At 39.1% G+C, this 13,916-nt stretch overlaps 2 protein-coding genes across 4 annotated transcripts in view; one reads left to right on the forward strand and one right to left on the reverse strand.

The window, feature by feature from the left end:
- Nucleotides 1-2,283: 2,283 nt before the first annotated feature.
- Nucleotides 2,284-8,160, forward strand: LOC137297604 (uncharacterized methyltransferase YdaC-like). 2 transcript variants are annotated; one of them, XM_067829456.1, is made up of 4 exons: nucleotides 2,284-2,416; nucleotides 3,167-3,250; nucleotides 4,443-4,581; nucleotides 5,914-8,160. In XM_067829456.1, exons 2-4 carry the CDS (start codon nucleotides 3,173-3,175, stop codon nucleotides 6,456-6,458), a joined length of 762 nt encoding a protein of 253 aa, XP_067685557.1. In that variant the 5' UTR covers nucleotides 2,284-2,416; nucleotides 3,167-3,172; the 3' UTR covers nucleotides 6,459-8,160. The 2 variants fall into 2 exon arrangements, with proteins under 2 accessions (XP_067685557.1, XP_067685558.1); XM_067829457.1 differs by having other exon boundaries at nucleotides 2,308-2,368.
- A 963-nt stretch (nucleotides 8,161-9,123) lies between these two features.
- The window catches only part of LOC137297605 (mitogen-activated protein kinase kinase kinase 2-like), a 92,179-nt gene continuing 87,386 nt past the window's right edge, over nucleotides 9,124-13,916 (reverse strand). Inside the window, exons 15-16 of one of the 2 annotated variants that reach the window (XM_067829458.1) lie at nucleotides 13,470-13,644; nucleotides 9,124-12,883 (exon numbers count right to left, since the gene is read on the reverse strand). In XM_067829458.1, coding sequence (XP_067685559.1) covers nucleotides 12,649-12,883; nucleotides 13,470-13,644 — 410 coding nt within the window. In that variant the 3' untranslated portion in view covers nucleotides 9,124-12,648. The remainder of the gene's footprint in view (nucleotides 12,884-13,469; nucleotides 13,645-13,916) is intronic. The other variant, XM_067829459.1, reaches the window with a different exon arrangement.

Raw genomic sequence — 13,916 nt, forward strand, 5'->3', positions numbered from 1 at the left:
CAGGCATCCAGGGGGTACTGAAAGCCAGTTCATAGGAAGGTCACTGGACAGCATAGACTGGCGCTTAGTCTTTTAATATATATTATCCTAAAACAAACAACACCTTTTCTTTGAAAAAAGGGACCCGTTGAGAAGTAAGATTCCTGGGGACATCTAGACTTACGTCAATCGGGGCCTCATACTACAGCAAAGGCTGAACAGAAGGGAAAATAACCTGGACTGTGAGACTGACGATCAACAACACTGCGAAAGTTTGCAACATGCTGAATCCCACTGTTGTGGAGCCATGGACGTGCTCCTGCATATCGTGGACGTGATGTAATTCTCGAACTTCCACCAGCAGCACTGTCCAGGCCCTCGTGTCTTTACGAAGATTACTTTTTTAAGGACACATAGGAAAATTTGAGACGACCACCGACTCGAAATGTTTCACAGTGCAATACGTCATGACTTCTCGTGATGTATTGTACTATGGAGTATTTTGAGTCGGGTTCATCTAAAAAACAGTATTTTTTAAATCTTTAAGACACGAAGGCCTGTGTTCTTACCTTGCATCCGCGTTGGCACATCTGCAGCAAGGACCGGGTTGCACGGGTGGATGCACATGTATACAGGTCCAAAGAACCCAAGGGTCGCTCGCGACGTCAGGCTCTGCGAATGGGATGAGCAAACTGCCTCAAAAAGTCTTTATGAGATTTATACCATGCCACGCCGATAAAACTGTGTGTGGTCAGTCGGAGGGACATGGGTGTACTAATAGTCACCTCAAACGTGGATTATTTGACTAAACACCCCTGTTGTCTTTCATTGTTGTGTTCATCTTGCAAAAACATCATGTTCTGTTGATTATCATTTATTACTGTAGGTCTTACCCTTTTTTATGCATCCATTAACATCCGTTGATCCACCTTGCTATTTTTCTTGTAGACTGTGTGTAAAAAAGGAAAGAAAAATGACATAGGAATAATTTTAATTATAGAAAAAAAAACATTTAACACAAACCAATCCATGCTGAATCCGACCAGGAACAGTGGCCGACAACAAAACGTTTTAAAAAGACGTTGAACAAAAACGTAAGCTTACACTCAGGTTTGTAGTGAATCGGTAAAATGCACTCTACCTGAAGTGCACCTGACGTGAATCATGAAATTGTGTGTCACCCGATCTGATACCCGTGACTGTGGGCTTTAAAAACCCAGACAGGCATTCACACCAACGGTGGTCCACACGCATCGTTTTATGCCACCAAAGACGACAAAATAATACCAAGATAGGCAGACGTTCAACGACGCAACGCCATTAAATTGGCCGTATTATGTACACAAGCATGAGGTGATAAGGCATTTCGGCGCGTCCAGACATCTCAAATCTATGGACCAAACACAACAATACTGGGAGTGTTAATGACATATGTTAACATCCACAACAACCTATACACCTTGACAGCGCCGAATCTCCGACCATACAGCCCGGCCGAAATCGACTACAGGAAGTCGAGCTTTTTTTGCCAGGGACCATTTCGACATAACGCCTTGCCGTGCCAATGTCTTTACACAACGTCAACGTGGGATCTTGCTAGCATGACAATGCCCGACCTCACGTTACATAAATGTGTTGGCCAGGCTATCCGTAATCATCTTCAGTATTTCCAACGTTTTGAGGAGAGTAAGCGTGTGTACATATAATTTGGAAGGATTATCACAGCGTAAGTGAACCGAGAAGATCTGAGTTAGAATTGGTGGCGAGGCAACTAACGGGATGGGGTGGTCAGACTCACTGACTTGGCTGACACGTTTTGGTATTCAAATAGCTTAGACCCATTTTCCTGATGTCTGGTGCTGACTCAATTATTGAGAGACCGACGCCTCTTAGCTGGAGCAGTGCGGCGGTAAACAACACACAAATACTAGTATATAAATTGAAACAGCCTTCAAAATCTACCGCAGCTTCCACGACATTAGATGTCAATCATAGCTGAAGTCTGTTTTGAAATATGTACTATCAGGGATAATGTACGTCTTTAGTCTCCCTGGAACTAAACATATTTACATGTATTTTTTAAAAACATACTAATCAAAAAGGGTTTCTGTACAACATTAACCAGATAAACGACCAAATATTAACTTATGTTCAATATCATAACCTGAAGCACTGAAACCGAGAGCCGCTGTGTTAATTATCAGCAGAATTGTTTGTTTGTTTTCAGATCAGGCATATTATGATTTTATTTGGTGAAACATGTGAAACAAGGAAGATTACGGTTTGAAATATTTTCTCTGTGAGTAAATGCTCCAACGCAATCACGTGATTCGCACGGAAAAACATGGCCGCCTCCATGTGACGAAAATAACTTTGTGTTTGACATTGAGTATGTTTATTTCCACACTCAGCATCCTGTCATCACTTATTTGCTAGAGTAAGTTTATTCACATTAACACATATCGTTTGTTTGTTTCAGGAAGTCATTCGTGGCTTGAAAAAATGTGTTTAAGTAGATTCTTCATCTCTAAACTGTTTTCTTAGCAGAGTGAGTGAGTGAGTGAGTTTAGTTTTACGCCGCACTCAGCAATATTCCAGCTATATGGCGGCGGTCTGTAAATAATCGAGTCTGGACCAGACAATCCAGTGATCAACAACATGAGCATCGATCTGCGCAATTGGGAACCGATGACATGTGTCAACCAAGTCAGCGAGCCTGACCACCCGATCCCGTTAGTCGCCTCTTACGACAAGCTTAGTCCCTTTTATGGCAAGCATGGGTTGCTGAAGGCCTATTCTACCCCGGGACCTTCACGGGTCTTTCTTAGCAGAAAGTGCCCCCCTTCTTGTAAATAGAAGCAGCATTCACCAGCTGTTCATCGCCCACACACGCACTGTGAATTCCTCCAAACATGTGAAACCGAGAGAATGAACATTTTGTGGTACATTTTGTGTGACAACTGTATAAAAATGTGCTAAATAAACATGATATTATTGATAAATAGGGAAGACTGCAGTTCATCCAGTCAATCATAATAATGCTAGTGACTGACAAGTTGCCATCGTAGAGTTTATTACCCGTGTTCTGTATGTTCGCAAGCAATTAAGGAAAATTGTTAAATCCGCCAGGAGATTACGTTCTGACCGTCTATGCTATGTATTCATCAACATAACTGATTTGTTGCAGGTCAAAATGACGTCAAGACTAAGAAACATAATAGCAGAGAATTTGAGGAGTCCAAAGAAAGGTCTAGTGGGAAATTTTGTTTCAGTGAGTGTTGATTTCATCTTGATACACTTAGTTCATTGCCATGATGATTAAACTATGATATATGGTAACCACTGCTCGGGTTATTTGGGGGAAGATTAGGTTTCTGTGACTCTGCAGCATGGACAAAGTTTAGCAGTGTCCACAAATGGCATCTGACCCTCTGACAAATCTGGCAGATTCACCAGTGGTCAGATAGAATCACCAAACAGCCAGCCCCAGTGTCTGACTGAATATTTCACAATGTCTTTGTGTGAAGTTCTTATTTGTGGCATGTGACACTTGTTTGTTGTTATTAAGTCTTATGTTTGTTATCATATAATGTTATTATTTGTTTATAATTTCAGTGCCAGTTAAAAGAAACATTAAATCTGAAATGTTTGTTTAACTTAATTCTATGGGTCCTGTGAATTTTTAATGGGTCAGGCAGACATCTGAAACTTACAGGACCAAATGTCCTGTTACTTTGAAACACAATCGTGAACACTAGTTTAGACATGCATGATTTCAATTTGTGAGCTATTTGAAATGATATTTGAGTGGTTTATGCTTGTATGATAACTAGGAGACATTCACACTTTAATCAGAGTATATGAAGTATGAAGTGTAATACAAACTTCGTCCTAGTCTGATCTTGGGTTTGATGTACACACAAGATATGCATAATGAAACTGACTGATGTGGTATCTGTAGTAATACATTTAACTAGATTTTGATGGTGAGGTAGCCTAGTGATTAAAGCATAGGTTTGTGTCGCTGTCATCATATTGCTGGAAGTCTTTGAAGATCATTTAGAAGTGAAATGCATAAGAATGAAGATTTTATGGATATAACTTCTTTATATGAGAACACAACGTTTCGGAGTTAATGCTGATGAAGGAGTAAGCATTAACTCCGAAACGTTGTGTTCTCATATAAAGAAGTTATATCCATAAAATCTTCATTCTTATATTGCTGGAATATTGCTAAAACTTGCTTGACACCATTCATCAACCATGTCAGTTACCCAGACCACCTGATCCCATTAGACGCCTCTCATGATAAGTATGGGTTGATGACCATTTCTGACCCACATTTCAGCTGTCACAGCAAGTTTATGACTCTCATGGAGAATAATTAGTAAACTCTGAGAAGCCATTATCAAAATGTCTTGCTTGTCATGGCTTAAGATGATATTTATTGATTTCACTTGCAGAAATTTTTGTTTGACAAGTACAATGTGTACCTGGAGCAAAATGCTGCTCGTCTGAGTCGTATCCAGCCACATCATAAGGTGTTGGAGGTTGGCTTTGGATCTGGTCATGGTCTGCAGGAGGCCTACAAGTATGTCAAAGGTATGTTTTTCTTGTACACTTTAAGACAGCGCCTGTAACCATGGTAACTCCATGAGGTGCAAGATAAGCAAGGTTAAATAGTCTGCTCAGACAAAAGAATGTCAGTGCAATGTTCATTCTAGGCAGTGCCCTTGTACCATTCATACACTAATTATTGAAATGTTGAGTTGAGTTGTCAATAAATGTGGAGCTTCAGTTCATTTTTAGTGTATTAATTATACACATTTGGGATTTCACTGTCTCAGTAAAGTACAAATTCTAGTACTTTTTTTGGTAGACTCCCATCCGGGATTCGAACCCGCACCCTCAGAGTCAGGCATCTAATCGCCAGCACAAAAAAGTCAGCCGCCTGGCCCGCTCAGCCACCGCGACTTCCACTGGAATCAACCAAAAAAGTACAAGAATTTGTACTTTACTGAGATAGTGAAATCCTAAATATGACATATGTTGCATTTGACCACTTTCTAAATGGCATCGTGTTGATAAATGGTTTCTTTTTTGAAATTTTACAAGTGGAAGTGAGCTGATACTAGTAACCATGGCTAAAAGATCACAGCAATTTGACATGACCAACAGTATTTTTTAATAACCTACATAAATAAGGGTTGGTGGGCCACTGGATCCCTTTCTAGAAATGCTGGAGTAAACACTATCAATGGTTCAGTACCTGGGCACATTATAGCTAAACGTGTTATTACTTGTAAATCTTTTGGTACTCATCATTGAATTCATAAAGACCTGTGAGGGTCAGGGGTAGAATAGCCCTTCAGCAACCCATAAAAGTCGACTGCTTGTAGTAAGTGGTGATGAACAGGATCAGGAGGTCAGGTTTGCTGACTTGGTTGACACATGTCATCGCTTCCCAATTGTGCAGATGGATGCTCATGCTTTTGATCACTGGATTGTCGTAGCAATTTTGCCATGGTATTTTGGTCAAAGTGCTCGCTTGTCATACTGAAGACCTAGGTTAATTCCCCACATGTGTTCATTTTGTGAATCCAGTGTCAGGTGTTCACTGCCACGGTGTTGCAGGGATAGTGCTAAAAATGCTAAATTTCAACTCTGGAGGTGTTGTTTTGACCACGAGTAGGTATGACTTTTCTCATGAAAAGTATTCATTAAGACCTGGGTGAGAATTGGTCTTAAGCAGCCCATGCTTGTCATAAGAGGCAACTAACAGGATCAGTCAGTCCAGTTAGCTGAATTGGTTGACACAGGTCATCATATCCCAGTTGCGTAGATCGGTGCTCATAATGTTGATCACTGGGTCAAACAACCAACCAATCAGTCTCAAGATCAGTAGTTGAACCGAGATGACACAATCTGTTTCAGATGGGACTGGGATGATCTACGGCATAGAATATTCTGAACTGATGCTGAAGAAGGCAAGTCGTCGGATGAAGCAGGAGATTCAACGTGGGAAGGTCGACCTGTGCATGGGCTCTGTGATCCAGCTGCCATACAACACGGATACATTTGACAGCGTCTTTCACTGCAACAGCTACTACTTCTGGCCCAATCTGAAGGTTGCTAGTCAGGAGCTCTATCGAGTCATGAAGCCAGGCTCAACAATGGTGACAACAATGAACCTTGACAAGATTAAAATGGCACAGCGTAGAGGACTTATGAAGTATGGTAGCCCTGATCCTGTCAGGTTTATGTGGATGCTTGAAGAAACTGGTTTTGAGGATGTTAAGCTGGAATACTTGTCAGACGGGGACAAAAAATTTCAGGCCATATTTGCCCGAATCAACGAAAAGGCTGCTTATGATGAGGACTTTGAAGAAGAAGTTGCACAATTTGGTAATTTACAAGATGAAGTCAAGCCATATTTTGCAGATAAAGTGAAAGGACAAATTGAACCTTCTGTGTCGTGACCTTCATTGTAAAGGTTCAAAGATATAAAACTCTTAAAGACTGACTAAATTTTGAGTGAAGATGCTTTCTGCATGGACTAATAATTAATAACTGCTTAAAAGATACTTTGCACGATGTTGCAATGATACAATTGAACATTTGTCAGCCCTAAATACACATGGAGCTCTTTGACCTCATCCTTATCGGTGTCATGGCCAAATAAATCTATGGCAAGGTCAGTGAAGGAGAAATTTGTATATACAGAGTGCACACTTTGTTCTCATTGCTGCTTGTATGGAAGACTTGGATCTATGCCAGGCCATTTGGCTAATATTTAATCATGACAAAACATGCAGAGATGTACATGACATTCTTACTGCAGTGTTGTGTTGATGTGAGGGGAACTGGCCTGTTGTATGGATACATTCACCAGTGAAGGTCCGGGTTAGAATCAGTCTCCAGGACCCGTGCTTGTTGTAGGAGGGGACTAACAGGATTGGATGGTCAGGTTTACTGACACATGTCATCATATCCCAGTTGCATAGATTGACGCACATGATGTTGATCACTGGATTGTCTGGTTCCAACTCAACTCTTTATTGACAGCTGCCATACAGCTGGAACATTGCTGAGTGCAGCGTTAAACACCAAAACAACCAACCAGTCATAAATCTGACTGTAATTAGTGTCTTATGTGGTGCTGAGACTCTCTGCATGTATTTAGGGTGACAATGAGCATGGTAAGATTCTAGAATGATTTTGTGAAAATATCTTAGCTGACAAGTGAAGTGAGTTTTTTCAATGCAAGTCAAATTTGTTGTGACAGTCTATATTCCACTGCTGAGGAGTTGCTCTCGTCATTGTTGCTTTATAATTTAGGTCAATACAGTGTTATGGAGAGAACTTCCCACAGAGAAATAATGGCAGTTTAATCCCATGGATTGAACTTAAACTTCATACCTAAAGGTAGTTAGATTTGCCATGGAATTCTTTGTTCAAAACTATTAAAAGGTCCCTGTTCAGAGATCAATGTGTAATATGTCACTTGTGGACAAGTTGATTTCAAGTGGGAAAGAAATTGAATTTGTCAATGAAATATCAGAAGAAATGTAACTGTCTTGGTTACAGCTGGTAATGGTGGTAAAAAAATTAAATTGTGTTCTTACAGTATTAGAAACAAGAACAAGATGGCTTAAACGTGATCATTTGTCAGTCATTTAAGTGCTTCTGTGATAGCAAATCTTTTGTTAATCATCATTGCCTTTCACGTCTTTCTTCAGAATTAATCTTCTCAGTTATTTCAGATTAGGACAGGTGGTGCAGTAGCCTAATGGTTAAGGCTTTAGCTCATCATGCTGAAGACCCAGGTTCGATTCCCCACATGGATACACGTGTGAAGTCCATTACTAGGTTACTCGCTGACTGCTGGAATATTGCTAAAAGCAGCCTAAAACACAATTCACTTGCTCATACTCTTGTCGCTGTGATAATGAAACCCAAGAGAAACGTATTGTGTGAAGAACACCTTTACATTGATGTGATAGTCAGCGCTGCTTCAGTATGGAAAGTCTTCTGGTTAAAACAAAGGAAGAAAAAACATGTTGCAGGAATTATGTTATTGTAGTATTCAGCTCCCGGGAAATTCTCTGTCCAGTGAAACCTTATGGTATTTATAGAAAAGTTGTTTGATGTAAATTGTGAATAAATCATTATGCAACCGGAGATATTTCCTGTACTGTATATGGTAAACAGTTAAAGGGAAACCAGTATCCTTCCTTTGGACAGCAATGTCCTTGAAGGGTGTGAAAATTGAAAAATCCTATATTGGACATCATAACAAACTTGTCCAACTACCTGTAAATTCAGTTAGAATCTGATCAGTTAGTTGTATTTTTTATCTACGTATGCTTACATGACAACCAACCAAGAATACACTGCTCTTAGCTGGATTGGTTTTACTGGCAAGGTTTAACTTTTTCTTTTCAAAACTAAATTTAGTAGATGTTACGAGTTGGCATATTTTTCCACACCTCATCTTGGTTAGTCATTGCTCGTCATGCAGGGTTCCAGATAATTTTTCAACATGAGTAAATACGCCTTATTTTTTCAATATAAGAGTATTTGGAAAAGTTAGAATGCTGAATGCCATGTAATGGCATGTAAGTAAACTCGTGTTCCATTTCATATATGCACCACAACATTGCTACTCTTGTGTAAATACATCAATAAACAATAAAGCAATACTTTTTCAGATAAATATGTCCAGTATTGATACTAAGACCATACACCAATGGTGTATATCTGCTACGTTTTCTGCTTTCTTCCTACCGTATCACATAAAAGGTGACTGTGCTTGTCGTAGGATCGGAGGGTCAGGTTCGCTGACTTGGTTGACACGTCATCCGTTCCCAATTGCGCAGATCAATGCTCATGTTGTTGATCACTGGATTGTCTGGTCCAGACTTGATTATTTACAGACCGCCGCCATATAGCTGGAATATTGCTGAGTAAAACTTGACTCACTCACTCACCTACTGTATCATGCATATTTTTTATCTGTACATATGCCGATACAGCCCTTATCTGGAGCCCTGTCATGCCGAAGTGTGGGTGGGTGTAATGGGTAGTCCATTCTTTGTGTCCCCCGATGTAATGATGCACAAGGCAAATATAACCAATCCATGATATGTTTCATGTTTTTTATTTTTCCTTGCCTTTATACAAAAGGTCTGTACAAGATGAGTAATGGAATGACTTACTAAAATATATAAAATGCTAACTTATGTAGGGTAAGATGATGGTTATCTTAGGTGAAGCCATCAAACTCTGTGAGTTGACTGGTGTATGATATATAATATATAAAAGTGAATCAACTGTCTCTAGAAACACAGTATTGCCTACAATCACAGTAAGGGAGACAACTACCACCTTGACAGTGAAAGGGGAGGTAACTGCGCCAGAAGTTGGATGGAGAATTTGTATTGTTGGACAAAGATGGGACGCTTTGAGACAATTTTCTGAATGTCTATACAATTTCTGAAGACAAACCCAAATCAAATCTACTACCACTGTATCCCATCTTTATCCAAACAGGAGAGTAAGGCACACATTTTAATTGCATAAAGTTTCATTTTTACTTTGCCGAAAATATTATGAATGGAATTTGGTTGTTGGAGATAAAATCTTTATCACAATTGACTTTCAGGGCTCATAAAAACAACAAGGTCACTAAGTGCTTAGCAGGTCAGATCATCACGTGACCTTTGAAGGTCAGCACAGCCTTTCATGGTGAATATCTTTGATATAATTATACACTATATACAGAACAGGGGTGATTGCACTTCATATGCATATTCACACAAATTTGGGGTAAAAATATGAAAATAGACTTTCGTGAACAGGATCCCTGTTCCTAATCTTAGCACTTACAGATGATAAAAACATGCACTGGGCCCACTTGCACAGAAGATCTCCGCTTTAAGATGAACTTAACGCTTAGATGGTTTCGTGCAAACTGGCCCTAAGATGGGCTAGCCCAATAGAGAAACACTAAACCAATCGTAAGTTGTATTAACAACACAAACTGGCATCAATACATTCTTACTGACAACATTTTTCAGCCGTCCAATGCCCTTGGGTTAGGACATTTCATCAGATTTATTTCATTCTCCTTTGAGTCATCACAACTTACAATTTCTCAATTTTCCAATTATTATGCAATTTAATGATCAAGTCATGGAGATGCTTGAAAAGATAACATTATTATGATTCAAGATGTCAAATTTGTATCATTTTTCATCGTCAATAACGTCAGCATTGTTTAATCAGACCAATAGCTTGGTTTTTCTTCATATATTACTATCTAAATATTTGGCACCATTATAAATAATTTACAATGTTTTTGCAACTTAAACACTGGGACACATCCAACAACAAGATTTTGATTATCAAACAAAACAGGTGTTTCTACGAGTTGCACCTAAAACCTTCAAGCCACAACTAATAAATTCAATGTCAGCCATGTTAGATTTTGAAAATGTTGAACACTTTGATGATATTTATGTTCTAAAGCATCATGTCAAGAAGTTTAATCAAACGTCAGAGTGTCAAAGTTGAAAGACCTCATATACTTAAAGGTTTCCGATGTTTGACAAACCTCATGATGACTGATGAAGACAAACTTTTAAATCATGACAGCTTTAAGTTTGACATATCTAACTAAGCCCTGACAGTGTTCGAGAGCATATTTAAATGTTCTGATAATATTGTCAAATTTGCTGACAGTGTAATTAATTTGTTGTAGCCTTTCTACTAGTATATTGTAACCTACCATAAATTTCCCACCTTTAAAACAAGAAATAGAATAGGTTTCTCCACATCTGCTGGTTGGATCTACCTGACCTTGGTTTGTAAATGTAACCAGTAAAAGTATTTACAATAACACTATTACCAATTTAACAGGTGTAGCCATTAACAGAACAAGAAGATGCTTCAAGGCAGGTGCTATATTATGCTGTTCGGGAAATGCAGTATATTTCCTGTTTGCATCCTTATTAACTTCCCCATTTTGGGAACATCCTTATGCAAAATCTATCCACCTTGAATTATGCATTTCAATTTGAAATATTTTTATTTATCACAAAACAGCAATAATTATTTAGATTTTGCTAATTCCTATCTAATAAATAAATCATAAAGAATTGCCTGCATCAATTCAGTTTTTATAATCTACCAATACTGGATGTTTTTCTCAAATGGTAATCACATGACAAAGGACAAAATGGCTTCCGTCGCATTCCTTATTAGAAATGAGTACATCAAGCAGATGAAGACTACCAAACCCATCAGGATAGTGACAGTAAAAGCATACTGCAAGAATTCCGAACAGGTTGCAATTGCTCTAGCCAGGTCTTTTTTTTTTGACAGATACAGACTGTGGCCATTTTGTATAGATATCTCGTCCTGTGTCATGTGATCAGAAACAGTTTAAATCAAGGGAGATCACGTGAGCCAGTAATAGTGCGATACTTCCTAACAAGGCATGCAACATGACCAATCACAGCTGATGTAACAAACTCAACCAATCATAGCTGCAATAACACTGCTGAGACAGTTACATCACAGTTTTCCAACATCCCGTCAAAGAAACCTTTTAAAAATACTCTGCAGTATCATCGCAGCAAGGATCCTCTCGAGAAACTGGAAACTTCCAACTGGACAAAGATGAACATTCTGTAATAACGTATTCCTGAACACACTATTTGATGAGTGCACACCCACAGTATCGGTGGGTTTGTCTTCCGCTATTTCAAATACATGTGTAAAATGTATCCATGAAATGTGTTGACCACGTCAAGCCGATTTACAATTTGACACCATTATACATGAATGATGATGGTGATGGATCTTGTGAATGTGAACATGCAGTGACATATTTTTGATCTGGGATATAGGTCAAGGTCACTCATCTTAATCTCCGACTTATGTGGTATGTTGGTTTTGCTTTCCTCACAACGAACACCCCAAGCATCTTGAAGACTGCAAGCCTATTGAAGCGACAAACTCATTTTCTTAACTCGGGTCAGTGTTAGTAATTTTAGTAATAACGATTGTTGATAATCAATAATTAGGCCCTGTTACCACCTGAACTGAAAATACATCAGCATATATGCATATACATTATGGGCCAATATATCCACAGGAAGTTGCATCATTTACCTCACAAGGGGAGACCACTCCCTACAAGAGATCTCCAATTATGGAGGGAATATTGTCCCTTCCTCCACTGCCTGCAGTTTTGGGTCCGGGGAGCAATGCATAGATGTTGAATATATAAATGCTTTAGATATTTTCGTACTTCTGGATTTGCGGAGAGTTACACAGGTACATCATCATCAAACGTACGTATGTGTACAATAACGGTGTTTCTGCATAATCAGACTTCGGAGCAAGAGAATGAGCACTTGCAGAACACAAAACACAGTATCTGATGATTCCTTTGCACATTCATGACTGGAGTAAACATGGTTCTGTTGAGACCTCCTATGTCTGATGTGCTTTTGGAGACATCGCAACACATGTAAATATCCGTCCTCCAATGAAACAGAGCTACCTTCTTTTGTCCTTCAAACACATAAATATCATTTTGCAGCCAAATGCTTGAAAGACAAGTCTCATGATCTGATAATTCCTAAAGGTCAAGGCCACATGCTATGTCAGTTCCCGGAAAAATCTATGTGATAACAAGTCCTCAGCTGAAGGTCTATCGGCTGGCTTTCGATTGAACATATATGTCAGAAAATCCCTTCCGACAGAGGAAGTTTCTTTCGGAAGATCGTATTTTGGGTGTTTACATGTGGCTATCTGGAACATGGCAGCAAAGGCTTCGTATTCTGCAAATGGTGGCTTCTTTGTTAACATTTCAACAACAGTGCACGCAACACTCCTGCAACAAAGAAGAGTCAACATTTACTACTGATGTGAATGTACAGGGTTGTTAGCTGGTTATTGAAACAGTCGCCAATATTTCAGCAATATGACAGTAGAAAATGAGACTTAAAATCTGATTCTGGGCAATCACCCAATCCAACTGGTAATGTCTTTTTTGTGTGTGTGTGTGTGTGTGTGTGTGTGTGTGTGGGTGTGTGTGTGTGTGCGTGTGTGTGTGAATATTACTTAAGTTACATATACCTGCAAATCATTTCAACTGAATAAATGCTTCAATCTAATGTGAAAATCTCAAATGCAGAGAGGTAACTTTCCTGAATTGTGCACCATATATTTTACTTCATCAAAAGTAATCTCCCTTTGATTTAACCACTCAGATTTACCTCCCTTTGATTTAACTGCATATATTTGAATCAACCAATCATATTTCTGAGAGCAAAACCTAAGCAAGTTTTCATTTCATTAATCATAATTCCGACCACAAAGTTTGCAGTTATCACTTAGCACCTTCAAGATGAACCCCTTGGAGTTAAACTCAGTGTCCAACGTCATGAGAACAGGATATAATGTTACTGTATACGTACCACACATCTGCTTTCCTTCCATAACCCTCGCCATTGATCACTTCTGGTGCCATCCAGTGAGGTGTACCAACGGCTGACTTGATGCCTGTTGCACTACATATTGTTTGTAACCGTTTGGATGCACCAAAATCACCGACCTTGACATTTCCATTACTGTCTCGAAGAACATTTGCAGCTGCAGAGAACATAGTATTTAAAAACAGTCACAGATGTAAACATGTAATTTCCAAACCATGAATCTATGTAAAGTTAGAGTAAACAATAAGTGACCTGATTTATACTGAGTGAATCAATTTAGATTTTACTCCTTTGTAGCAATATTTCAGCAATATCATGGTGGGGCAAACTAGAAATGTGCTTCACACATTGTACCCATATGGGGAATCAAACCTGGGTCTTTGGTGTGACAAGCAAATGCTTTAACCACTAGGCCAACAAACCACACCT

Source organism: Haliotis asinina, chromosome 10 (assembly GCF_037392515.1).
Source record: "Haliotis asinina isolate JCU_RB_2024 chromosome 10, JCU_Hal_asi_v2, whole genome shotgun sequence".
Taxonomy (NCBI): domain Eukaryota; kingdom Metazoa; phylum Mollusca; class Gastropoda; order Lepetellida; family Haliotidae; genus Haliotis; species Haliotis asinina.